The 27,911-nt window shown below is 46.5% G+C and overlaps 1 protein-coding gene and 1 long non-coding RNA gene across 5 annotated transcripts; one reads left to right on the top strand and one right to left on the bottom strand.

The window, feature by feature from the left end:
- The first annotated feature begins 18 nt into the window (after window positions 1–18).
- Window positions 19–26,332, top strand: LOC111157166 (toll like receptor 8). Of its 4 annotated transcripts, none has more exons than XM_022518440.1 (3): window positions 19–1,068; window positions 3,870–3,976; window positions 23,157–26,332. In XM_022518440.1, exons 2-3 carry the CDS (start codon window positions 3,893–3,895, stop codon window positions 26,280–26,282), a joined length of 3,210 nt encoding a protein of 1,069 aa, XP_022374148.1. In that variant the 5' UTR covers window positions 19–1,068; window positions 3,870–3,892; the 3' UTR covers window positions 26,283–26,332. The 4 variants fall into 4 exon arrangements, with proteins under 4 accessions (XP_022374148.1, XP_022374149.1, XP_022374150.1 ...); XM_022518442.1 differs by lacking the exon at window positions 19–1,068 and adding an exon at window positions 9,960–10,091 and having other exon boundaries at window positions 3,918–3,976; window positions 23,157–26,329; XM_022518441.1 differs by lacking the exon at window positions 19–1,068 and having other exon boundaries at window positions 3,465–3,976; window positions 23,157–26,329.
- Window positions 16,159–26,605, bottom strand: LOC111157167. Its single transcript, XR_002641277.1, has 3 exons — window positions 26,416–26,605; window positions 25,487–25,572; window positions 16,159–17,161 (listed from the first exon to the last, which is right to left on the bottom strand). It is a non-coding gene; the product is annotated as an uncharacterized LOC111157167 (long non-coding RNA).
- Window positions 26,606–27,911: the final 1,306 nt, after the last annotated feature.

Here is a 27,911-nt window from a genome sequence, read left to right as displayed (position 1 = left end):
GTGTTTATTTTTTTATTTTTTTATTTTTTTTTGCTATTGAACTGTATGAGTTCCTAAGTATTGTAAATATTGACCCCTAATCAGATTTGTGGTTTACAGAAGTTTTCTCCCATTCTGTAGGCTGCCTTTTTAATTTCGTTGCCGGTTTCCTTTGCTGGGCAGAAGCATTATTGTTTGACGGGCTCCTACTTCTTGATTTTTGCTCTTGTTGCCTGTGATTTGGGTTAAAAAAAAAAATCATTGCCAAGACCAATGTCGAGGAGCTTTCCCCCTATGTTTCCTTTAAGGAGTTTTGTGGTTTCGGTTGCTGTGCTGAAGTCTTCAGTCCACGCCCACACACAGGTGAGAGGTGACTCTGTCCCACCAATCGGGAGAGTTGCAACCACAGAGATTCTCAGGCTGGGGACCATACCAGGATATCTCAGCAGGAAGGACATACTTATTGGGAGATTTAGATACTGACGCCCCCGCCTGTCACAGTAGGTTCTTAACCATGGTTGCACCGTGAAATTACCAGGGAGCTTGTAAAACCCCCATGCCTGGGTCCCACGTACACGGATTGTGATTGAATCGGTCTGGGGCATAGCCAGGGCTTTCGCAGGCGAAGTTGAACAACCTGTTCTCAGACTTGAACGTGCATCAGATTCACCTGAGGGTCTTCTGAAAACTCGCTGCTGGCAGGTCCCACATCAGTTTCTGATTCAGTAGGACGGGAGTTGAGTCCGAAAATTTGCATCTCTAACAAGCTGGACCAACGTGATGCGGAATGCTGCCAGGCTGGAAACCGCACTTTGAAAACCCAGGCTCCTGGGTCAATACATTTGAGTCCTGATGTCTGCATTTTAAGTAGAGCCGGATGATCCCCGAACAAGTGATATAAAGATCAGTCTTTGCAAAACCGTCACCGGGACACCGTTTATATCTACTGCTTTAGGTACTGAGATGACGACGCCAGGAGACAGAGTCATTGAGAATGTCTCCTTTTCTTTCCCTTCACCCGTCTTCCTTTGTTCCCATCCAAGCTGACTTTCGGCTTCCGTGCACGTTGCCTTGGGGGACATGTGCAGGGTAAGTTATTTGGATTTTGTCTTTAGGGGCCTACTGGTCTTAGGGGATCATAAGGGGGTTTGGGGAGGTAAAGCGACGCGAGGACATCTGGGTCTCCAGGAAGGGCGCAGGGAGAAGACTGCTTCTCCACACTTTTTGAAGAGGGAAGGGACTAGATGGGCCAGGGAGGCCCGTTGTTGGTGCTGAGAAAAGAGGGAATGTGCCAAATTTATGTGCAAAATGATTATGAAGTGGACGGCATGCATGCGTGCACACACACCCACCCCAACTCTGAAACCACCACATCAGACCCAGGAACTGTGTGCACAAGCCCTGGGAGGCAAGGCTCACCCAGGCTTCTGGAAGGATGAGTTAGGCTTTGGGAGAGTCAGGTAGGGAGAAGCTCGGAGATGGAAAAGAAACCGAGTCCTAGAAAATCAGTGTTTCTTTCTGCACATCACAGTGGGCAGACTGACACGCCTTGTACACTAGCCACGCGTTCAATACTTAAGCGTTTTCCACCTGGCTGCATTCCTACCTAGCCTGGTTTTGTTTTCTCAAAAATCAAACTCAGTAAGTAGACTTAGAGCATACACTGGGAAGTCAGAGCTTTATTCCATATCGCTCAAAATGTATAAAATTAAGCCTTCTCTAGCTCATCGCTTCGTTAAAATCCTCTATCTACTCTCAAATGGGGGGAGCAAAAGTTTATGGTTTTGTAGCGTTTGCTTTTCTTAAATCTTAAACCCTTTTGAGACCCATTGGCCAAATCGTGAGCGACAATTCTTTCTATTTAGAAACTTGGGTTGGTGTCCCGGAAACTGCCCCCAAACTAGGAATAAAAACTACATACACGCGCAGATTTGTATGAACTTTCACAGCGATTTAAATTTTCATGCTCCTGTATACATTATCGCACACAAACGGCTGGTCCGGCTAGTCAGAAGTCCGAAATACTGGGCTGGGAGCACCACCTGCTGGCAGGATGGTTATTAACACCTTTGCCCTTGGCTGGATCTTCCAGAATTTCTGACCTGAGCCTCCAACCTAACAGGCTGTTCTCCAGTTTTCAGCGTGCCCTCCTATTTGAATTAATGGATTATTCCCCAAATCTCCTCGCATGTTTTCAGGCTCTGGTATTGACCCCTTTCCCCAGCAGATGCTCTCGCCCCCAAGTATCCCACCTCACCTCCTGCATCCCAAAGACACCGGAGGCTCCCCGACATGCACTCGTTCCAAGGCCCTCCCCTCCACACCAGAATGTTTATTGTCACGGTCTTTCACACCATTGCACAAAAACGAGGTTCTGCCCCCCCCCAAAGAGCCCATCCACCAAGATCCCTATCCTATTCCTCAAGGAGAGGTGGGCCTCCTTTAGGGGTTCCTTCCCCTTGGAAAGTGAAAACCCCACCCAGTCTGCTCAGGGCTCCTTGCCTTTTACCAACTTGGAAAACCTGTTCCATCAGGAATAGCCTGTGAGTTGTACAAACACACTTTTCCATTTCTGGGTTTCACCTCCCCGGAACATGGTTCTGTTACTTTCCTTCCAAAGATGTTTGCTGTGGCATTGTTTGTAATTTAAAAAAAAAAAAAAAAAAATGAGGACTAACCCAGATGTCAATCAACGGGAGGTTCATCAAGTAAAACCTTACAGCTGTACGATGTGCACAGCAGAGCCATTACAAATCATAATAAGACAGATCTACAAATTCAATACAAGGCTGGGTGGAAAAATGGTCCAGAGCGGTACTTGTCTGATCCCATTTTTCCAAAAGCATTGCTTGTAACACCAGGTCAGTATACACAGAATATCTTTAAGATCATATACCCTGTTGTTAACACTGGTTCTCTTTGACAGGTGGAATTTGGAGGGCATTCAGCCTCTATGGTATACATTCCCGAATTGCAATGTTTAGAAGTAGGTGGGAATCTTAGAATCAAGAAAGATTTATATATTTAAAAAACTGCCCTTAATTTTACCGATCTAATGCTCTGTTTCCCTTCTGGTGTCCCCATCATTTATCCGCAGATAAAGAAGCAGTGCTCGGCCTCCAAAGGTTGACCGTGGAAACTGGGCCTGGGAAAATGGAGCGTAGGGCAGGGCGTGACAGGTGCCCAGAGCTCTCGGTTCATGTGGGCAAATTACTGAACCTCTGCAAGCCTGCTTCCTCCTCTGAAAGCGGAAACTGTAATCCCCAATACAGCTGAGTGTGGGCTGTAAATGGGAATGGCCCTGGAGGGGTGCCTGGGACACCAGGTCTGAGAATACCGAGAGGGAGAATTGGGCAGAGATGGGCTCTAGATGGCAGAGAAGCTCGCATCGCCGCTCCCGGGGCCGTGCTGCTGCTGCTGCTGGCGCTCTGGCTGAGCTTCTGGAAGCTTCTGCAGTGTGCTGGGCTCCTTGCTGTGTGGGCCAGGTGACGGGGTCTAATGGCATCCCCCGCTACTGAGAAACCCCTTCTAACTTGGTTTTTGATTCTTCTGCTCTCAAAACCACTTTGTCGAAAGTCGTTGGTCATCTTGTGTTTCAACATTAGGCGACTTTTTATAGGTCCCTGGGATCCTTTCTGTTGTCGGAATATCCAGTAGTGGTCAAGGGCACAGTTCTGGAGCCAGAGTCACCTGACTTTTTTAACCTCTTGGTGCTTTAGTTCCCTCTGATAAAAACTGAACACAACCACAGTCCCTCCATCAGGGGATCCTGGGAGGAGCAAGTAAGTCCAGAAGGGCCGATCCTGCCACAGAGTGAGCCCTCCTGAGGGTCGGCTGGGGAGCCCTTGCTTTCTTCTCTGACTCTCCATCCCTCTCTCCCTTTATTCCAGAAACATCCGCCGAGCTTGCCACTATGCAAGGAGGGTACAATGATGGCGTTTCTGCCCTCAGAGACACACTGATCAGAGTTTTGCCCTCACTGGTCAGTGAACGCCAGGTAAGAGTTTGAAAAGGGAAACAGAGGATGGCCTGGCCCTTTGGGAGTTCAGAGCATGAGGCCTCGCCTGGCGTGGACATGCTGCGTGAGGGCGCTGTTTAGAGGAGGCCACTCTGAGCTGATGAAGTCCAAACTGCATCTTGGAGGAATCCCAGAAGGGAGTCAAGTTTGCGTGGACGGGTGACATGGGGGTGGTTTGCGTGGCACTTGGGAGGGGAGACGGAGGACTAAGGACTAGGTCGGGAGGGGCTTGCCCCTGGGGAGCTGGAAGGGGCAACCCACCCAGCCCTCTGTTTTGGATCTGTGGATCCACCCTCGGCACCCCACCCCCCCGCCAATGGCTCTGCAGTACAAGTTGTATGGCTGTAACATTTTACTTACTGAAGCTCTATTGATCAACATTTCGGTTCGTCCTAATTTTTTTTCTAAATTACAAAGTCACGACTAGCATATTTGGAGGGGAAACAACACAGCGTCGATGTCCACACCTTCTGCCTGTGCTTTTCTTTGGAAAAAGTTTTGTTGCCTTGTCTCAAGTGGGAACATTCACCTTGTATTTGATCTATCTCTACGGCCCATATGCATATGCAGAGAAGCTGAACCTAGCTCAGTTTATAGAGTCCTTTTTCTTTGTAGTATTTAAATACATCTTGTACTTTAGACTGGCTGTGAATTTCTATAATAGTTGCAAAAAGAGCACAGAGAGTCCCCGTAGAACCCCCCCCCCCCCCCCGGTTCCCCTGTTGTTAGCTTCTTCTAGGACTACGCTACATTTCTTGATACATTATTATTAGTGAAACCCCTTACTTTCTTCGGGTTCCATTAGTTTTCCCCTAGTGCTCAGAGTACCTTATGACATGTAGTCAGCCTGTCTCCTTAGGCTGCTATGAGCTGCGACAGTCACTTGTTTTCCTTGTTTTGGATGACCTTGGCAGTTCTGCAGATCACTGGTCAGGGATTTTGTAGAGTAGCCCTCCGTTTGGGTTTTTCTGATGTTTCTCTCCTGATGAGACTGGGCTTATGGGTTTTGAGGAGGGAGAGCTACAGAGGTCAAGTGCCATTCTTGACGCATCGTATCAGGGATACCTGTTAGCGGTGAACTTAGTTTTCCATTTGTCCGTCAGTATCTATTAAGCTAAATATGGGTTCCCACTGACGTCTCTAAGCAACCCAGGGCCACGTGGTCCTTTCTGTCCTTCCCAACCCTCCTCACCCCTCGGCCCGCCATAAGCTCTATTTTTGACCGAGCCCCTTTATATCTTAACTTTCTGGAGCACCCCCCCAACCCCTCACCACCCCCCTCTTTACTCACGGATAAGGATGGCTAAGGCTTGAAGCTTTACAAGCTATAAACACCTTCCCATGTGACCGCGGGCTCAATGGAACAATCACACAGGATGGTCTCGCTTCATCACTCTCAAGTCCCTCAACTGTGGCGCATCTGTGCGGGCTGCCGTCCCCTGCTCTGTCCCCACCACCTGACCTTAAAGCCCCCTGCTGTGTCAGCCAGCTTTCACTCCCCTCAGAAGCCTTTCCCTTCACGATGCTGTGGGGTTTAGAGCAAACCAGGGCAGCCTTGTCAAGCCCCCTCTGCCTCCGTGCTCCCCACTGCTCTCGGGTCTAGGGTAGTGAGGAAAATTCTAGACACTGCCATTTCCCCTGATTCTAGCTGGGGTGTCAGGAGGAGGCTCCCCCTGTTCCTGACTCCCAGAATTTATCTGGGGCTTCTGAGTTTCCTCCTGGTCTTCACACAGGCCAGGCCCTTGTCTGAGATCCAGCTGGCATCTCTCGCCCTCTCTGTCTTGCTCCTCTCTGACCATCTCCTCCTCTTAAACCTTGTCCAGGGAGAGGAAATACCATTTTAGGTGTATTATTTCAAACATCTAGAACTCGACTGCAACTTTTGCAACTGCTCTCTTTTCTTGGGTCCTGTGACACCGACCCTTCCCTGAAGCAGTGACTGCCTCAGAGCCCCCTTCCCACCAGAGGAAGGTCTGGGGGTGGGGGGAGGGGACTCTCACTGGTAAATGTCTTACGAGGCCTTTCTGTTTCCCTAACCCCCTTTGGCCTGGGAACGCCTGTCAGCACCTAAATTGGCTTTGGCAGACCAGAAGCAGCCAGAACGAACGTCAGTGTACCCGCAGTGCGTCAGTGGAGGGGGAAGTTTTATGATGTGGATGAGGAATTAGAACACAGAGTTAGTGGGAGCTGGAAAACTCACCCTCATCCTCTTCGCAAAACATGGACAGGAGGCTTGATCCTGTCTGGCTTTTCACTTAGGGCATTTGCGAAGGGAGAAGTTGAAAGCGCACAGAGCAGAAGTGGGGTGGTGGGTTCCCATACTCTTCTCTACCACTACCGCCCTCTTGACCTTGGCCTTCAGTTCCCACATCCCTGAAATAAGGTGGCCCTTCCAGCTCTCAAGTGTGATGGCTTTTTGTGGTGTCTTGGCCCATTATTTGAGACAGTGGCTTCAGGAAACATAGGAATGGGTTGCAACGAATGGAAACACCCAGGGTTTCAGATAATTGGTCTGCAACCTGGGACTGCCTCAAGAAGGGAATTTGCAGAGGACTGCAAGACCTTGCCTTGGCCCTGCTTGTGCAGTCAGACATGCTGTTGAAAGGAGACAGTCCTATTCATGATGCTGAAATAGACTTCAATTTGTTTAGCTGAACCATCATGTACAGTTGCACAGGTTATCCACTGCTCAAGAGTAGTTGGCCATATTGCCAAGTAAGGCTATAATCCAGCCCTCCTTCTTCATACCTAGCTCTGTGCTCTGATCTGGGGCTACATAAGCCACAGGAAGTATGCCTTCAGCTAACTTTTTCATCCAGAGGACTGCCATTTTCTGATGGGTATTGAAGTATTATATAGACTAGCGCTTCAAGCTTTTGTTTAAAATGAGAAATAATGGGCACCTGGGTAGCTCAGTTGGTTAAGCAACAGCCTTTGGCTCAGGTCATGATCCTGGAATCCCAGGATGGAGTCCCACATCGGGCTCCCAGCTCCATGGGGAGTCTGCTTCTCCCTCTGACCTTTTCCCCTCTCATGCTCGCTCCCTCTCAAATAAATAAAATCTTTAAAAATAAATAAAAGGAGAAATAATGTACAAATGGAGAAGAACTGGTGGGGAATGAGCCTAACAGGGCAGGTGTAAGTCTGAGTGCTAACAGAGTGCTCTGGAGGGTGGGTTAAGGGGCTCAGGAGTGAGGGAGGAATGGGGAGTAGGAAGTAGGGAAAAGCTATGGAATTGTGGGAACAGGCGTGAGAGGACCATGAGCTGGACAGCAGCTGCTACCTGCGGCCGAGTCCTGTGGCCCACATCACCTGTGTCTGTGCTGACCAGGGAGGGGCCACGGGCCTGGAGGTGCCTTAGGAAGCTGACTGGGGCTCCCAGACGTGGGCCCGCAGCAGCCATGCCCTCAGGAGCTCTGCACCTCACATCTGATATGGTTTTGTGTAGAGGAATCCTCTCATGCATTCCTTCATCTAAATCCATTGCTTAAGAAGCGGTTCTTTCCTATGACTCCTTCCACTGTAGCTTTTCTGTTCTCCATGTTGAATTTTTTTGGACACACAACTGATGGCAGGTTCCTGGGGCTGTCCTAGGTCTTGAGCCCTCTTCAGGGCTCCACGGGATTTCCCTGTGTGGCTGGCCTGGATGTGGGAGAAGCCCCCGCTGCCCTGTGAATGCTCGGTGGCCCACTGAGGCCAGAGGAGAGGAGCACGGCTAGCACCCTGCCCGTGGCTCCCCGGGCCCGCTGTGGGCCACAGCCCAGGGGAGCGAGAGGGGCAGGGCAGGGAGAACAGGGCTGGCTACTGAGGGCCAGGTGTGAGGCTCAAGCAGAGGGACGGCTCACTCTGGCCACTTTCTGCATGGGACTAAGCTTCCGGTTTGCAGTGATCATCCTGCCTTGGTGTCAATATCATTCCCCTCTTTCATGGTTACTGGTTGCGTGGAAACACCTGAGAAGGTTCACTTGATTTGAATAAGTGGCCCAGGTTCCTAAGCTTGCCTGGCACAGCACCGACTAGACTGTGAGCGTCGCCCCACCATGCGCCGGGCTTGGCGGGAGCCCAGCCGACTGGCCTGTGATCGGCTGACCCTTTGTGGCTGGGGAGCCAGGGTGTGTGTGTCTGTCTTTTCTAGAAAGGCTGGCCAGCAGTCCAGCCTGAAGTTCAGCCCACTTGTTCAGCCCTACTGGCAATCCTTTTTACTTCTTCTTTTTTTTTTAATTTAAGATTTTATTGATTTATTTGAGAGAGTGAGCGACAGTGCACAAGTCGGGGCAGAGGGGGGCAGAGGGAGAGGGAGAAGCAGGCTCCCCGCTGAGCAGGGAGCCCGACGCCGTACTCCATCCCAGGACTCCGAGATCATGACCTGAGCCAAAGGCAAGCGCTTAACTGACTGAGCCACTCAGGCGACCCTTTACTTACTTTTTAAAACTTCATTTTTTACCAAATCGTTCGAGGGAAACCAAGAGACTGGTAGCAGGTAGATGAGATCTCTGAGCTCACTACCATGAAGGCTTCTGGGGGGCCCATGAAGCCACAGGGTGTGTTCCCTTGGGGGGAACATTAATGATACAATGTGTGTGGAGGGGGGTGCGCGTGCGTGCATAAAAATGTCACCCCAGTCCCACCCTGTCCCCAATGTCAGGCAAGAAGAAACACATCCTATCCCATTCCAAATGAATCTCTTGGCCAGGGGTCAGCCAATGTTCTCTAGGAAGTAAATATTTTAGACTCTGTGGGCCAAGAGGCTCATTAAAGACATGATGTAGGTACTTACATAATAAGAGAAAAACACATCGCATGCTTATTTAATTGATCAAATTCAAACTATAGTAATCGAGTGCACTTTTTTGTAATATAGGTCTAATAATGACAAGGATGGCATTCTCTGGGGATAATCACATTCGTGTATTTGTAGTTCAAGGTTAGCGTTCCTTAGCATCAGATTGATTACAAATGTTTATTTGTAAAAATTATTCTTCACCCCCATCCCGCACACCCGTCCCCCTTCCCCCGGCTGGATTTGGCCCTTGTGCTACAGTTGGCTGACTCCTGTGCTTAACCCTTCAGAGGCGCTCTGAGAGCCTCGAATCCAGTTCGCTCATCAGACCGAATCAGGAAATTAACACTTCCTGCCTCGTGAATGCTCTTGCGCCTCCAGTCACCCATTCCCTCGTTCGCTGGATGTTTACTGAGCTTCCACCGCGGGCCAGGTGCTGGCTGAGGTGCAGGGACACTGGGGGTGAGACTCCCTCTCTGCACCACACGCCTGCTGGGGGACCCACACCCACCTCGCTCTGTGCTGTTTTGGAAAGCCGTGGAACACAGATGAAGGAATGCAAGTGTTATTTCTCTGCTTTATATAACAAAAGATCAGTTTGGGCAATCCTAAACTGAATTCAAATGTGTGGTGAAGTTTATAAAAACACACCGAAGTTTTCTTTTCTTTTTTTTTTTTAAAGATTTTATTTATTTATTTGACAGAGATCACAAGTAGGCAGGGGGGTTGGGGAGCAGGCTCCCTGCTGAGCAGAGAGCCTGATGTGGGGCTTGATCCCTGGACCCTGGGATCATGACCTGAGCCGAAGGCAGAGGCTTTAACCCACTGAGCCACCCAGGCGCCCCTCACACCGAAGTTTTCTAAGTCAAAGAAAAAATGTCCCAGTTTCTCTCCCTCCTTTTCCCCTGATCCCACTGATCTTCTGAAGAAGATCCAGAGCAAACTGATGTTAACATTTTGGTGGGGCTCCTTGTAGCCTTCCCCCTCCCCCTACCACGCACACCCACAACTCCCCCCATATGTGTTCTATTTGTATCATTCATTTAAATCATTTTATAAATAACGTTCTGCCCCTGAATTTCAGTTTTGAAATTTTAAAGCAGAGTCAAGAAATGATTTGGCAACAGTTAAGAAATCACAAGTTCCCTTCTTCCCACATAAACTTCTGCAAACTGCATGCAGGCTTCTGCTGGTGGTAAAGGCGCCGAGTTCAGGAAGTTGGCCAGTTTCTTTGCTCTGAGCACACCGAGCGACAGAGGGTAGCCCTCCCCGGCGCTGCAGGTGACCGATGAGAAATTAGGACGACAGAGCCTGGTAAGCCACTTCTGTTCTCTTAACAAAGCTTTCCCACGAAATGCATGATTTCTGATTGACTCCAACATGCGGCTTAGGGGCAAATGATGCAAACACAGAAAGGGGTGAATGGGGCCGGCAAGTATTAGAACCCCTCTCAGGGATGGGCACTAGACATTGAAAATCAAATCCAGTGGTCTGACTGATTTGAGCAGGACAACAAGCAGATTCCAAGTTAGGAGCTGACTGTTACACTCTGGTCCTGCCAGAAACAGTAGTCTCTTCTAGAACCAAAGGGTTGGAAGCAAAGTGAGGGGTGGAAGTGTTTTTCCTTCGCTACCTCCACCAACGAAGGACAAATTCTCATCTCACATGCTCCGGGCACTTGCTAGGGGCTCTGCAAAGCCTGAAATTAGCATACTCCAAGGCGTGTTCAATATTTGTTGCTACTTTTCTTGTTCAGGACTTTTAAGTAAACCTGTTACCGTTTCTACAATTGCATCCTGTAGTCAGGAGGTCGGTGATGGCTACTGTCGGGAAAGATCAGGCTGAAAAACAAAATTTATAATTTGAACAAGTGATGTATTTTCGGGGCGCCTGGGTGGCTCAGTGGATTAAGCCTCTGTCTTCAGCTCAGGTCATGATCTCAGGGTCCTGGGATCGAGCCGCGCATCGGGCTCTCTGCTCAGCAGGGAGCCTGCTTCCCCCTCTCTCTCTGCCTGCCTCCCCGCCTACTTGTCATCTCTGTCTGTCAAATAAATAAATAAAATCTTTAAAAAATTAAAAAAAAAGAAGAAGTGATGTGCTTTCTAAAAAAAATTCAGTAAGGTTTGAGAGCAGTTGAAAAGTCTGGTTTCAGGGCACCTGAATAGCTCAGTGGGTTGAGCATCTGCCTTTGGCTCAGGTCATGAACCCAGGGTTCTGGGATCGAGTCCCACATCGGGCTCTCTGCTTCTCCCTCTACCTCTGCCTCTCTCTCTGTCTCTCATGAATAAATAAAAAGAATCTTTAAAAAAATACATGGTTTCAGGAGAATCTCATCCAAAACTTACCTTATGTTGTTTCCATGCTTATTCAGTGCTTTGTAAAGTTCTTGGAGTTACTTATCTTCATAGCTCTTTAGTGTACGTTTAAGTTTTCGAGGTGAATTATTTTTTCTTTTTTAAAAAAAGTTTTTATTTTAGGGGCGCCTGGGTGGCTCAGTCAGTTAAGCCTCTGCCTCCGGCTTAGGTCATGATCCCAGGGTCCTGGGATCGAGCCCCGCTTCAGGTTCCCTGCTCAGCGCAGAGCCTGCTTCTCCTTCTCCCTCTGCCTGCTGTTCCCCCTGCTTGTGCTCTCTCTGTCTCTCTGTCAAATAAATAAATAAAATCTTAAAAAAAATTTTTTAATTTAATTTCCGGTTAGTTAACATATATCGTAATATTAATTTCGGGGGTACAATACGGTGATTCAACACTTCCATACAAAACCCAGTGCTCATCACGAGCCCATTCCTTAATCCCCATCACCTGTCTCCTGCATCCCCCCGCACCTCCTCTCTGGTGACCATCAGTGTGTTCTCTAGAGTTGGAGTCTGTTTCTTGGTTTGCCTCTCTCTCTTTCCTCGCCTCCTTTGCTCATCTGTTTTGTTTCTTCGGTTCCACAAATGAGTGAGATCACACGGTATTTGTCTTTCTCTGACTTATTTTGCTCAGTGTTATACTGTCTACATCCATCCACATGGTTGCAAAAGGCAAGATTGCATTCTTTTCGACGACTGAATGAAGTTAATTTTGAAATCCACGCGATGCCCATTTTAGCTCTTGAAAGGAATTCAGTTTGATGATGCTTTGTGCACGGACCACAACAGCCCAACAGGGCCGCCGACACATGGGGAACTGGGATTGAAGTTATCCGATTTCTACTTGGCCCGTGAAGCTGCTATGCGAGCCACAGCCAATATAATTGTATTATAAGAAATGAAAATGGAATCATAACAAACTCAAACTAAGCTTGGAAACGTGCCCTGCTTCCCTCCCTCCCAATGGTGATATGGGTAGAGGTCAAGGACCTCGCAGGCCCCTGACCTCGGAGCAGAGGTTGTTAGCTTTGACCACGCATTAGAATCACAGGGGAACCCCCAGACTGATGAAATCAGAATGCTGGGGACCGGGCCTGTCTGTTCATAGCTTCTCAACCTTGCAGCTTTCTCAAGGTGAGCCCAAGAGCCACGGCCTTAGAACAGTGGCCCACAGGGCCTTCCGGTCATTTGCTTAAAGAGCACAGTGCTTTTGTAGGGAGTGAGAAGGTTCCAGGAAGACCCAGATCTCCCTCATTAGCCCCTTGGTTGGATTTCAGAAAGCAAAGTCAAGGCTCTGAGTGTGCCTCATCTGAAAAGCCCAGGATGTGGCTTGTGGAAAGCCCACACTTCAGCAACATCAGGGTATGTGCGCAGGGGAGGATGGCGTTACTTACGGTTTGTCTTTGCAAGTCCGCTGGCGATTATTTGTGAGGGCATCTTAGGGTCAGTTCCAGAGTCCACCGAGGGGCTCGTCATTCCAAAGGAATGTGTTGACTTCAGCCGCATTATTAAACAGAGCTGAGGGATTTGTTGTTTTTGAAACTCTTATCAACCACCTCCGGCATTTGGATCCTGAACGTTCCAGGTGTGGCTATGAGTTCTCTGTGGACCGACCAAACCAGACCATTGCCAAACAGCTGCTTGCTTCTAGAATTACCAAAGTGCCAACTCCTCGGGGATCTCTAGGCTCAGCTGCAGCTCTGCCACCTACCATTTGAGTAGCCTCTTCAGGCCTCAGGTTCCCCATCTGTAAAATGGGGTCTTTTTTTTTTTAAAGATTTTATTTATTTATTTGACAGAGATCATAAGGAAGCAGAGAGGCAGGCACAGAGAGTAGGGGGAGCAGGCTCCCCACTGAGCAGAGATCCCGATTCTGCACTCAATCCCAGGACCCCGGGACCATGACCCGAGCCAAAGGCAGAGGCTTAACCCACTGAGCCACCCAGGCACCCCTGTAAAATGGGGTCTTAAAGTAGCACCTGCCATACTGACAATCATGCTATTTGAATTCCCCGAAATACAGTAGGGAGCACTTGAGTGCTTTGCCAGGAAGCAAACCCTGGGACCAGTGTAAGTCATGCGTTTTTGTATTTAATCTTCGTAAAAGCCAGGAAATTGGGATCCATCTCTTCATTGACATGCGGATTCAACATGGTAGTGGTTTCTCTCCCAAAGCCGTTAGCAAATCCATCAGATTTGGGAAGGATAAAATATCTATTGATTAATTGTAAATTTCACCTAAGCTGACAAACCCTGTCAACCATTTCTTTACTAATTTACTTTCATAATGTCTCCGTGGGCAACAGATTCAACAGCAAGTGAATCAGAACCCATAAAAAATTATAAATAGGTCCCACTGGGCAAAAATTCAAGTCTGGTTGAACACCACATAATGCCCAAAAGGCTTAGTAATTCAACTGACCATGTTTTAGAACCAGAAGGTTCTCTTGACTCTTTAGTGTTATCCTGGGTTATCCGTGGGACCCATCCTGAGAAAGGGGGTACAGCTTAGGAGATGGTCTGAGACGAAGGAAGCCTTTAAAGAGGGAGAAGGAAGGAGGCTCATTGCAGAAAGTTTGCAGCCTAGGAAGGGGATGTAGAAAGACAAAAACCTGTTTCATTTCAGGAAGGCAGGTTTGTCCCCCATCCCCTCGCCCCCCGCCCCCCCCCCCCCCCATGATTTTTGCCTGAGATTGTGAAATTGTGTAGCAAAACATGCGGGATTGAGGTTAGCATCGCCCAGTGGGGGCACTTCCTTTGCACCCAGCACCGTCTGTTTCTGTCCTGCCGGTGCCCCTCACGCCCTCGGGAGGGGTTCCGGGGGTTGCCCCTCACGGCTTCCTCAGCGAAGGCAGACTTTTCTGAACACATCTTCAGAATTCCCTGGTCTTCTGTCATTGTGGTTTTGGTGTCCATTGGTGTCCAAGCGGAGAAGGCAGATGTGAGGTAGGACTAGGGTCAGTTGTTCTCGTTGTGCTGTTTGGGTCCTTCCGAACCCAAAGGTGACACCTGGTCTGTTGTCAGCGATGGACCCAACCAAAGGACAGAGCATGCATGGAAAATAGGAAAACAGTTGCGAAATCTCTTCCTCTGTAGCTAGAAATGGTGCTATTTGGCGGGGAGGGAAGTTAGCGGGTGTGTGTGTGTGTGTGTGTGTGTGTGTGTGTGTGTGTGTGTGTTTCATATGTTTTCTTTAAGGAAATGGGTCCTGACTTTTTCTGGGTGTTCCAAGGCAACACCCAGTGAGAGATCCAGACCACGCAGAGCCAGTCATCCTCAGGGAACGTTCTAGGCAGGGAGCTCACCAGCCTGTCTGAACAACGGCTTCCTCGGGCGGCTGGGCTTTGTCCAGGCACTGGGTTCCACCAGCCGCTCTCAGTCCCCGCTGCCCATTCTCAGGCTCCACAAACTTGGTGGCTCAAGACAACAGAACTGTATCCTCTCACCTTCTTGGCGCCTCTGAGGGAAACGTTCCAGGTCCTTCTCTCGGCTCCTGGTGGGGGCCAGCAGCCCTGGGCATTCTTTGCAAACTTCCCTCTTCTTCTAAGGACATCAGGCGCTGGACTGGGGGGCACCCTCACTCGGCATGACCTCGCTTTGACTGGATTCCGTGGCTAGGGACCCTACTTCCGAATCAGGTCAAACTCACCGGTACAGAGGTTAGAGGTTCAGCTCATCTTTCGGGGGGTTACAACTGAACCTGCAACATTCTCCTTTTCTGACCCTCGCCCTCCACCTTCGCTGCTCCCGTTGCAATAGTTCTCTCCCTACCTGCGGCTGTCTCCCCACCTTGTGCCCCTGCGCCTGATCTGAACCCCGGAGTGACACCGTGGACAACCAGGGCCGGCTTCTCGTTAGGGAGCTCTTCTGTTCTTAGAAGCCACAGGGCCTAGGGCCTGTGACACTTTAAGGAAAGCTTTCATTTTCTTTAAAATCAGGAAAATCATATAATTCAGGCCGGACTGTGTTTCTCTTTATGCCAATGTGGTCGTAAAAGAGAATTCTGACTATTTTTTTTTTTAATCTTAATGGACGAAGGAACGCACAAAGGCCGAAGTGTTTTGGCCCCACCTTCTATTTTCTGATTTACCAGAGAGGCTGAGGAAAATTCAAGAATTGCTAATATGTCCCCAGTGAAGGAGACTGAAGTATTTTTTTAAATGTCTTTATTTATTTTAGAGCAAGAGCAAGCGAGAGAGCACAGGGGGAGAAGCAGAGGAAGAGGGACAAGGAGACTCTATGCTGAGTGTAGAGCCTGACACGGGGCTCGATCTCAGAACCCTGAGATCGTGACCTGGGCTGAAATGAAGTCGGATGCTTAACCAAGGTCCCCTAGGAGACAGGAGTATTGATCTACAATCCCTTACCTGAAACCCATGGGCCAGTATGGCGTGAGAGTTTAGAATTCATATTTTAGCAAGATGATATGTTACAAAACACTTCCAACAGGTACAAGTCACCCACGTGGCTATTTCTGCCATGAAACGAGAAATCTCACGCTAACTAGCTAAATACAGATTATAGTAGCCTTATGTCAGTTCAGGTCCGGTTTGGGTGGCCAGTAAGTCCTAAAAAACAAAGTTCTCTGGTGCTCGGATTTTTTAGGATTTCAAACTTGCAGAGAGGAGACCGAGAATCTGTGCAGGACAGGACCTGCTTTAAGAGACTAAGTATTAAACCACTGTCCTGGTTGCCGGAGGCCTCATTCTATCCATCTCTGCTTCTGAATTTTTTTTTTTCTGTTTCTGTTGATTTCTGTCATGCTAGGTGAATTGCTCAGGGGACAGGTACTCTCTATTAGGCAAGGCAGGGAGGGTGGGGGTGGGGAACGGGGTCCATATAAGTGATGAGAAGCTTCATTTTACAGGACTTCCCAACAGATGAGTCTCTCTGCCCAAAAGGAATGGCCGTGAGTCGCTTTCGGTCAGAGTGTGCCGGAGTGATCGCGGATATTTTCCCCGGTGCGAGGCTGAGCCCAGGGTGAGGAGAGTCGAGGCACTCATTTGGGGCAAAATTTAAGGAAGGGAGGATGCCCCAAATTTGCCCCGTAATCAAGATGAACAATATTTTAATGTTCTGTTAGAAAAAACAATCAAACTGGCCTGCAGGCTAGTTGCCTGTTTTCGGTGAATAAAGTTTTATTGGCACCGGAGCCACGATCAAAGGGAGGCAAGTGATGTGGGGCCTTGCAAGAGCGGGGTTGGATTCTGTGTTTATGTAACATGTTGACTATTGAGTGCATCAGAGATTTTAAGCTGTTATACCTCATCCTTGACTCGCACTTTAGGGGGTTCCAGACCTGCCAGGGGGAGGGGGACAGGTGGCAGAAGTAAGTGTCCTTTCTTCTCTCTGTCTCAGGTTCGGTTTTATTTGCAGAGTTGCACTTTATGTCTTACTTGCACAATCGCCCCTTTCCCTCCTTTATCTGATTCCCAGAGTGGCCATTTCTCTACTTTATTTGCATAGTTGCCATTTCTCTTCTGCCAGACTCCATGGTTTTGACTTGTTGGTGACACTTGTGAACATAATTCTCCTTGGTGGCCCTTGAGGTGCTTACGGAGCCTGGACTCCTAGTAGCCAGAGGCCTGGGGGAGGCCAAGAGGAGGGGCTCGGCCAGGGAGGCGCAGCTCCTGCGGGGCTGTCGGGGCTCCCCCCTCTCTCCTTGGCTCCAGTCAGACCAGTGAGCTAGTCTCAGCCCGGCACTTGGGAAGATGACGGGGCCTTTACAGTCCATTCACCACCATGAGGTCCTGAGGAAGATGGAGAGGCTTGGCGGCTCCAGGTTTTCTCCTTGAGTCCTTGGCTAGCTGCCAGCTCACCGCTTCCCACCCTGCCCGGCCATGTATTTCTCTTCAAACCGAGGTCATGTGGAACTCCATCAAGTCACCTCCTTATGTCAGGACCCTTGGCAGAGTGGAGTTAGGAACCACAAGCTCCTCACTCACAAATGGGCAGAATATGCTGATCCCTTCCATGGCCCGACATTTAAGTTGCTTCAGACTCTCCCAGACTCTGGGAGGCCATTTTCACCCTGAGAAAAAACACAAAACAAAACAAAAAAACAGTGAAATTCAGCAAGTTCTCCTCCTGGTCTCTAGCGCCCCCTGGAAGCCTTTCCGCTCACTTGTTCCTTGTTGTAAGAGAGAATCTTGCCTCTGAGATGAGACGCAGAGGCCTTAACTTGAGGCCACACAGGACAGCTCTGTCCTCTGGACCTGCCCAAGTAACCACCTAAAAATTCTTCTCCTACCAACAGAGCTGTTCATCACGCTAAGGGAAGAGTCTCCGATCTGGCCTTACCTGGCCTTCTGTTCCTCCTGGGCCTTTTTAAACATTCATTTGGAATGTTTTATTAATGGATAATTAAAAAACAAGAGCAGGAAATTAATAAGCACTACCTCAGCCAGGTGATCACGGGCCACATACAGTGAGTCACCTTACTACTCTGTGCCCTTGGTGTGATGGGGCCGCAAAGGCTCTTGACTTTTGTGGTCTTCCTGCCCAAGACCTATTACCCCAGTTTCATCATGAGAGAAACAACAGTCAAATCCCAGTTGAGGGACAGTCTACATAACCATCCTCTTCCCTGTCTTTATTTTTCTCCATAGTGATTTCCACCATCTAACCTACTGTCCTGTAGGGTAAGCTCCAAATGGGCTGGCATTTTAATCAATTTGGTTCCTTGCTGTATTCCCAGCTTGGAAGTAATTCCTGAAGTAAAGTATATGCTTAATAAATAGTTTTGAACAAATGAGTAAATGGCTATAGAGCTTTTGAATTGCGGCACAGTATTCCCCTGTATGGCCACCACTCAAAGGTATTCGAACGATTTCTGATCTTTTGCTATTGCTAACAGCCTTACGTTGAACATCCTTAGGTGTAGTCATTTGTGTATGTGAGGGTCTATCTTTAGGATCTATTTCTAGGAATTGCCGAGTCTATGTCTCCAATTTTTTTTTAAGATTTTATTTATTTATTTGAGAGAGAGAGCACGCATGCACACAAGCAGGTGGAGGGGCAGAGGGAGAGGGAAAAACAGCCTCCCGCCAAGCAGGGAGCATGATGGGGGACTCCATCCCAGAACCCTGGATCATGACCTGAGCTGAAGGCAGAGGCCTAACTGACTGAGCCACCCAGGTCTCCAATTCTGCCCCTATGTCTCCAATTCTGATAAATGTTAAGAATTTCTTACTGTCTTAAAGGGGACATTAATTTAGATTTCTGCCAGCAAAATATGACAGCACCTGTTTCTCCATGTCCTCACCTACACAGTAGAATTGGTAAAAATAATGGTATCTCTGTGTAATTTTTTGAGTGAAGTTAGTATCTTTTCCTATGTTTAAAAGCTATATGTATTTCCTTTTCCTTTGAGCTGCCTTTTAATATGTCTTTGTCCATTTTTCTGTTGGGTTATCTTCCCACTTATCCGTAAAATGTCTTTACGTGTCAAATCTCTTACTCCCTTATCTGTGATAAGGACTACAAATAGTTTTTCCTAATTTATTGTTTCACTTTTGGCATCGTTTGCCATGTTTTTTTGTAAGGCATAATTTTAACCCACCGAACCATCCAGATGCCTTGTAAGGCATAATTTTAATTTGCATGTGGTTGCACTGACCAGTCTCTGCTTTTTTTGGGCCTCTGATCTATTTTTTCATTGTTCTGGAGTAACTAGGCAATGCAATTAGACAATAAAAATAAATTGGACTACATAAATGGTATTAGGGAGATAATCACTATTTGCAGGTGGTTTAATTGCTTACCCAAGAATATCACATGGAGAAACAACTATTCTAGATAACCAGAGAATTTAGAATAGTGATTTGGTATAAAATTAATATATGGGAATCAGTAGTCTTAATTTATAGCAGCAAAGACCTGTTAGAAGGTAAAATACAAGTAATCCATCCACAAAAGGAGAGCAATGAGCAGGACTTGGTCTATCAGATACTAACATCCCCCCAAATTGTAATTATTAAAAAATGTGGTGGCAGCATGTGAATGATGAACAGATTGATGAAGCAGAGAGCCTAAAGTTGGGAAGCAAAAAATTATTCAACAAGTGATGTTTGCACATCATCAAAACAGAAAAGCAACCCACTGAATGGGAGAAGATATTTGCAGTGGTATGTCTGATAAAGGGTTGATAGTCAAAATACATAAAGAACTTATACAACTCAACACCAAAAAAATAGCCCAATTAAGAGGACCTGAATAGACATTTTTCCAAAGAAGACATCCAGATGGCCAACAGTCACATGAAAAGGTGCTCCACATCACTCACCAGCAGGGACATGCAAATCACAGCCACCATGAGAGCGCACCTCACACCTGTCACAATGGCTAAATAAAACACACATCAAAAACAAACAAAAGCCACGTTGATGGGATGTGCAGAAAAGAGAACACTCATGCCCTCTTGGTGGGGCTGTAAATTGGTGCTGGTGCAACCACTGTGAAAAACAATCTAGAGTTTCCTCAAAAAATAAAAACTAGAGGGACGCCTGGGTGGCTCAGTTGGTTAAGCAGCTGCCTTCGGCTCAGGTCATGATCCCAGCGTCCTGGGATCGAGTCCCGCATCGGGCTCCTTGCTCATCAGGGAGCCTGCTTCTCCCTCTGCCTCTGCCTGCCATTCTGTCTGCCTGTGCTTGCTCTCTTTCCCTCTCTCTCTCTGACAAATAATTAAATAAAATCTTTAAAAAAAATAAAAACTAGAAATACTACATGATGTGGTAATTTCACTACTGGTTATTAACCCAAAGAAAATGAAAACACGGATTCAAACACACACACACACACACACACTTCTATGTTCATTACAGCATTATTTACAATAGCTGAGATATGGAAGCAACCTAAATGTCCATCGACAGATGAATAGATAAAGAAGATGGCATGTATACCCACAGCTATAAAGAAGAATGGTATCTTGCCATTTGTGACATGGATGGACCAAGAGGGTATTATGCTAAATGAAACAAGTCAAAGAGAAATACTGTATGGTTTCATTTATATGTGAGATCTAAAAGACAAATGAACAAATAAACAGACCCATAAACACGGAGAACACACTAGTAGTTCCCAGAGGAGAGGGTGGGGGGGGTAAGCAAAATGGGCAAAGGGGAGTGGGAGGTACAAGTTTCCAGTTACAGAATGAACAAATCACAGGGATGAAAGGTACAGCATAATGAATGTAGTCAGAGGTACTGTGAGGTACCATGGCAGATGAGAGCTACACTTGCAGGAACACAGCATAATGTATGGACTTGTCGAATCACTATGTCGTATGGCTAAAACTAATGTAACATTGTGTGTCAACCGTATTTCAGTAAAAATAAATATGTGACGTTGGGGCAAGCAGATCTCCATTTAGAAAAAAATAATGTGGGTCTGCACCTCACGTTTTATGGCAAAACAATCCCAGTGGGATAAGATATTTCAGTGTAGGAAAATGAAATCATAAATTTACCAGAAAAAAAGATGTGGAAACTGTTGTTGATAGAACTGAAGTCCTTTATGGCATCCACTACCCTGCATGATCTGATTCATACCTCAGGCTGTCCTTGCCACGACCCCCAAGGCCATCCCTCTGTGAGCACTCTCCTCTGAGCCAAAGGGACATATATGTAACAGCCTACTGGACATCTCCACTGCAAGATCACAAACTCAAATTTAACACATCAGATTAATATTACAAGAAGCTTCAAACAATACCCATTTATCAGCTCAAATTTCTATAGGTCAGAGTCCGGGTGGGCTTGCTGGGGTTCTCTGCTCTTGATTGCATAAGGCTAAAATTGATACATTGGCCAAGCCGAACTCTTCACTCCAGGCTCTGAGTAAGGATCCATTCCCAAGTTCATTCAGGTTGCCAAGCAATTTGAGTTTTTTGTGGTTGTAGGATGGGGGACGGGGTGTTCCCTTGCCAGCTGTCAGCAGAGCACCACTCTCCGCTTCTGAAGGTGGCCTGCCACCTTCCTCGCCAGTGGCCCCCTCCACCTTTAAGTCAGCAAGAGCGAGTCGAATTATTCTCCTGCTTCCAACCTCTCTGATTCTCCTTTCTGCTGCCAGCCAGAGAAAGCTCTCTGCTTTTAAAGGCTCATACAACAGAATGAGGCCCATTTAGATAATCTCCCTTTTGTCACATGACCTAGCACGATGACAGAGTAGTACGAGGGAGCAAAGGGCAGAGGGGCCCTCTGGAAATTCTGCCTACCAAACCAGGTAAAGTGGGGCTTGCTTTCTGTGGAAGGAAGACATCAGGCAGCAGCACCTAGATAGTGCTGTACTTGAAAATGACTGAAAGTAACTGAAAATGCCTGGGAGTTCTGTTTCACCTGAGTTTTCATCTCAGCAGCAGCTGGCTCTTCCTCGACTGCTGTGAACTGGCGGTGATCCTAGACCCTCAGCATAATCACTATCCGCATACTAAGGTTATGACAGGGACTGTTAGTTCATTAACCCTCAACTTTAGAAGAACTTAAAAAGGAAGCACTTGCCTGGCTTAGCTCACAAGAAGGACAGGAGTTCGGCTCTAGTGAAAAACACGATTTCGTGAAGGTTGGTCTTGAGACTCGGTGAAATAAGATTTGGAGAGTTCTTCTGACCACAGCCCTCATCCCGCAATCACGTTAATGTGTTTATTGCATCGTGTAACTACCAAAGCTACTATATCCAGCAGAAAGTGAGGCGCTCTACTGAGTTACAGAGGTTGCTTGAAAAGATAAGACGTCATGTCTTCCCTACAGAAGTTTACAACATCAGCCAAAGAATAGCTATTAATGCCAACGTTCCTATGATAAGGGACATAGAAATACTGGTAGCCATTCCGCACGATTTTTTTTTTTTAAGATTTTATTTATTTATTCGACAGACAGGGGTCACAAGAAGGCAGAGGCAGGCAGAGAGAGAGGAGGAAGCAGGCTCCCTGAGGAACAGAGAGCCTGATATGGGGCTCGATCCCAGGACCCTGGGATCACGACCTGAGCCGAAGGCAGAGGCTTTAACCCACTGAGCCACCCAGGCGCCCCATCCGCAAGATTTTTTTGAGTGCCGTCTACAACTGAGGTGCTGTTCTGACACAAAGACTTCAAAGTGAGGTTGTGTAGCATCATGGCTACTGTTGGAATCAGAATGACTGGAATCCAGCTCTACAACGGTATCATCCTTCTGAAAGCCACTGAAGGGTCTTAAGTGGATAAATTGAATATCAAAGATAAAATGCGGATAACATAGAACCTATCTCACTGTGTTGCTCTGGGCATTAATGTGGGTGACAAAATGTTTATGGTTGGCACACTCCCTGATACTTTGTTATCATTATCAACAGAAGGTGTCTGTTGATAGAGGAGGAGAGAATAGATCCGGATACGTACCACTGGAGAGGTAACAAACATCTGTGGGGAAGGCCGATAAGAGATATGGTTGTGCCAAGCAATGGCTATGTCGATAAGGTAGAGGTGACTCTAGCTTGGAGATCTCAGATGATACCATAATGAAAGGTGGACCTGAACTCTCCTTGGGATGGGCCAACTTTCATCGCGAGTTCTGCTAATAGGTCGAAGCTATGAATGTATAGCTTGCCGGGTTCCAGATCTAGCATGAACCATAGCCACAGGCCTGCATCAGACCCATTACGGTGATGAGGCATCTCAATGAAGGCCTCTGCAAAAGCTTCCCAGGCTTCTTTGAGCACCATGAAGCTGAATGCGCTGACAAATTAAAATTGTTCCAAACCTTGCAGTGGGTATTGTGTGTAAATGATGAATTACCAAATTCTACTCCCAAAACCAGTATCGCAGCATACGTTAACTAACTACAATTTAAATACAAATTTGAAAAAGACAAAAAAATTAATAAAAATTAAAATTGTTCTGAACCTAACTTCACACAATTTGTTTAATTGCTAAGAGAATTCATACTTCAAAATACATGTGCAGTGTCATGAAGCGTTGTTATTTTTGTCATGAATTACCTGGTAAACCCTGTTACTCTAACCTTGTGCCTCCACTTTTGATTTTCCTTAGGAAAACATGACCCTCCCATCTTTGTTTCTGACCTGCCTTTTCCTGCTCATCTCTGATTCCTATGAGTTCTTCAGCAAAGCAAATTATTCTAGAAGCTACCCTTGTGATGAGAAAAGACAAAATGGCTCTGTGATTGCAGAATGCAACAGCCGTCGACTGAGAGAAGTTCCCCAAACCGTGGGCAAGTATGTGACAGCACTAGACCTCTCTGATAATTACATTACACACATAACAAATGAATCATTTCAAGGGCTGCAGAATCTTACTAAAATAAATCTAAACCACAATGGCAATCCACAGCACCTGAATGAAAACCCTGATACAAACAAAAAAGGCATGAATATCACAGATGGGGCGTTCCTCAACCTACAAAACTTAAACCAGTTACTGCTTGAAGACAACCAGTTATACCAAGTACCTGGTGGCTTGCCAGGGTCTTTGAAGGAACTTAGTCTCATTAAAAACAACATAATTTGGGTAACTAAAAAAAACACTTCTGGCCTTACCAATCTGGAAAGGCTCTACTTGAGCTGGAACTGCTATTTCGGCAATAATTGTGTTAATAAAACTTTTGACATAGAAGACGGAACGTTTGAAAGTCTTACAAATTTGCAGGTGCTGTCCCTGTCTTTTAATAAGCTTGTCCATGTGCCACCTAAGCTGCCAGACTCCCTAAGAGAACTTTATCTCAGCAATGCCAAGATTAAAATCATCAGTCAGGAAGATTTCAAGGGATTGAGAAAGTTAAGAGTCCTAGATTTAAGTGGGAACTGCCCGAGGTGTTTCAACGCCCCATTTCCCTGTACACCTTGTGAAGGAGGCTCTTCAATTCAGATCCATCCTCTTGCTTTTCAAAACCTGACGGAACTTCGCTACCTAAACCTCTCTAGCACTTCTCTCCGGAAGATTCCCGTAACGTGGTTTGAGAACATGCCCAACCTGAAGGTTCTGCACTTGGAATTCAATTACTTAGTGGATGAAATAGCCTCTGGGGAATTTTTAACGAAACTGCCCTCCTTGGAAATACTTGACTTATCTTTTAACTACAAAATGGCAAAATATCCAAAATATATTAATATTTCCCAAAACTTCTCTAATCTTAAGCTGCTCCAGGCGCTGCACTTAAGAGGTTACGTGTTCCAGGAACTTACAGCAAAAAACTTCCATCCCCTGAAGGGTCTTCCACATCTAAGGACTATCAACTTGGGCATCAACTTTATTAAGCAAATTAATTTTACCCTCTTCCAAGATTTCCCCAATCTGACGATCATTTACTTGTCAGAAAACCGAATATCACCCTTGGTAAATGATATCCAGCAAAATGACGAAAATGGTTACTCCTCTCCAAGTCATGTCCTTAAGCCACGCTCAGCAGAATTTGAGTTTGACCCACATTCAAATTTTTATCATAATACCCATCCTTTAATAAAGCCGCAATGCACAGTTTATGGCAAAGCCTTAGATTTAAGTCTGAACAGTATTTTCTTCATTGGGCGAGAGCAATTTGAAGCTTTTCATGACATTGCCTGCTTAAATCTGTCTTCAAATGGCAATGGTCAAGTGTTAAATGGAACTGAATTTTCAGCTGTGCCGCATATCAAATATTTGGATCTGACCAACAATAGATTAGACTTTGACGATGACAATGCTCTCAGTGATCTACCCGAGTTAGAAGTTCTAGATCTCAGCTACAATGCACACTACTTCCGAATAGCAGGGGTGACGCACCGCCTGGGATTTATTCAAAATTTAACACAACTGAAAGTTTTAAACTTGAGCCACAATGGCATTTATACTTTAACAGAGCAAGACCTGAGAAGCATGTCCCTAGAAGAATTAGTTTTCAGAGGAAACCACCTTGACATTTTGTGGAATGCTGAAGGTGACAAGTACTGGAAAATTTTTACAAGTCTCAGGAACCTGACACGGCTTGATTTGTCCTTGAATAACCTTCATCTCATCCCAAATGAAGCTTTCCTGAACTTGCCCCAGAGTCTCACCCAACTATACATAAATAATAACATGTTAAATTTCTTTAACTGGACATTACTCCAACACTTTCCACATCTCCACTTGCTGGACTTGAGTGGAAACAGGCTATCTTCTTTAACTAATAGCCTCTCCAAATTCACGCCTTCCCTGAGGACGCTGCTACTACGTCGAAACAGGATTTCGCACCTGCCCTCCAACTTTTTTTCCGAAGCCAGCAGTCTGATCCACCTCGATTTGAGTTCCAACCTGCTGAAGATGATCAACAAGTCCACGCTTCAAACGAAGACCAACACCAGTTTAACCATTTTGAAACTAGATAGAAACCCTTTTGACTGTACCTGTGACATTGGAGATTTTCGAAGATGGATGGATGAAAATCTGGATGTCACCATCCCTCGGCTGACGGACGTGATCTGCTCTAGTCCTGGGGATCAGAAAGGGAAGAGCATCATGAGTCTGGAGCTAACAACCTGTATTTCAGATACCATCGCGGCAGTGCTGTGTTTCTTCACGTCCTTAATCACCATTACCGTGATGTTGGCTGCCTTGGGTCACCACTGGTTTTACTGGGATGTTTGGTTTATCTACCACGTTTGTCTAGCTAAGGTAAAAGGCTACAGGTCTCTTTCCACGTCCCAAACTTTCTACGATGCCTATGTTTCTTATGACACCAAAGATGCGTCGGTTACAGACTGGGTGATAAATGAGCTGCGTTTCCACCTAGAGGAGAGCGAAGGGAAAAATGTGCTCCTGTGTTTAGAGGAGAGGGATTGGGACCCTGGATTAGCCATCATCGATAACCTCATGCAGAGCATAAACCAAAGCAAGAAAACTATATTCGTCTTAACCAAAGAATATGCCCAAAACTGGAACTTCAAAACAGCATTCTACTTGGCCTTGCAGCGGCTCATGGAAGAGAACATGGATGTGATCGTATTTATTCTGCTGGAGCCCGTGTTACAGCATTCTCAGTATTTGAGGCTGCGGCAGAGGATCTGCAAGAGCTCCATCCTTCAATGGCCCGACAACCCCAAGGCGGAAGGCTTATTTTGGCAAAGTCTGAAAAACGTAGTCTTAACTGAAAACAATTCCCGGTATAACAATTTGTATGTTGATTCCATTAAACAGTACTAACGGATGTTAAGCCACGGCTCACCAACATAATAAAAATGCAAAGCAATTACCCTTCTTTCTTAGGTTTTTATTGCTGTGTAACAAATTACCCCCAGACTTAGTGGCTTTATGGTAACGCACTCTGTGATCTTACCATCTCTAGTCAGGCATGCAGGCGAGGCTTGGCTGAGTCTTCCACTCAGCGTCTCTTAAAGGCTGTTGGCTATGTGTCATCAGTCAGGGCCACAGGCATCTCCCAGGCTTAGGATCCACTTCCAAGCTCAAACTCATGTGGTTGTTTGCAGGATTCAGTTCCTCTGGCAGTGTCGGTTAAAGGCTGCTCTCCATTTCCAGCCACAGGCACCTCTCCTGCGGGACAGCTTGCTTCATCAAAGCCGGCAAGAGAGAGAGGTTGCTAGCAAGATGGAAGCCACCACCTTTGGTAATCTAATCAGGGAAGTGATAGCCTCTCACCTGGGCCACATGCGGTTTGTTAGAAGTAAATCACAGGTCCTGCCAGCTCCGTGGGAGTGATCATTTCAGTCCAGGTAAATTAGTCTATGACCAAGATGGCGGCAGTTGGCCTGCCATCTTGGTCATAGATTGTGAATACCAGGAGGCGGGGATTATTGTGGGCCAGCTTAAGAGTTGGCTCACTGCACCTTCTTTTCAATATCTAAGAACTGTTGTAATTCTAACTCATGGCTCTGCTGTTAAGTTGCTATTTAGGGTTATCATATGCCCATGGTTACATGGTTACATTATGCTGTGGTTGCATTAGTCTTCCTTTTGCAATTACTTTTCTAAATATTGGGTATAATATTTGACCTCTAAGGTTTAGATGCCATTTAAAGGCTAAGATGGATATTTTCAGGTGTTTTTTATTTCTTAACCACTTTTTAAAAAAGTACGCAACCAAATTAGAAGCATTTGAAGTATCTGTCGATTGCCATTGCTGTAAATCTTGAATGATTCGAAATACTTCATTTCATATGATATGATCATACGATAAATATACAGTAGGAAAATAGATCTATGATGTAAAAGAAATTGCCATCTATACTGGGTTTTTTGTGAATACTTAAAAATAATCTTTGGTAAAAACCAAAGGGCATGGGGCGCCTGGGTGGCTCAGTGGGTTAAGCATCTGCACTCAGCTTAGGTCATGATCCCAGGGTCCTGGGATCCAGCTTGGTGTCAAGCTCCCTGTTCTGCAGGGAGCCTGCTTCTCCCTCTCCCTCTGCCTGCCACTTGCCCTGCTTGTGCTGTGTGTGTGTGTGTGTGTGAAGCAAATAAAATCTAAAAAAAACCCAAAAAACCAAAGGGCAAAAAGTTTTGATGATGTTTATATATTAAAGTAATTATTAATAGAGAAATTAATTCTATCTTTACCCCCCACTCGGAAGACAAAGTCAGAACACCTACCTGTTGGTGCCCTTTATGCAACTGTCCCAAATGAAACAACTTCGGCTTTTGCTGCCACCTCTACTCCCCCCATGGTTCCTCTGCCACAGTTTATGGCATCCTCCCTCCACTACAGGTTTGAATCTTAAAGAGACACCTTAGGAAATTTACCTGAGAATAGCTGGAAATTAGCCAAGCTCAAAAAAACTCGCTTCAGAAGGAAAGGAGGAAAAATCCCTACTGCAT

The sequence above is a fragment of the Enhydra lutris genome, unplaced genomic scaffold (genome assembly GCF_002288905.1).
Source record: "Enhydra lutris kenyoni isolate GAN:26980312 unplaced genomic scaffold, ASM228890v2 scaffoldscaffold52, whole genome shotgun sequence".
NCBI classification, from domain to species: Eukaryota; Metazoa; Chordata; class Mammalia; order Carnivora; family Mustelidae; genus Enhydra; species Enhydra lutris.
Note: the sequence above shows the minus strand (reverse complement) of the source record. Positions and strands in the feature narration are given on the sequence as shown.

What these genes read in the sequence shown, in the direction of transcription:
- LOC111157166 (XM_022518440.1), top strand. Translation starts at nt 3,893, where the DNA reads ATGCAAGGAGGGTACAATGATGGCGTTTCTGCCCTCAGAGACACACTG. An exon ending in CACTGGTCAGTGAACGCCAG is followed by an intron (nt 3,977 to 23,156) that starts GTAAGAGTTTGA and finishes GATTTTCCTTAG; the next exon opens with GAAAACATGACCCTCCCATC.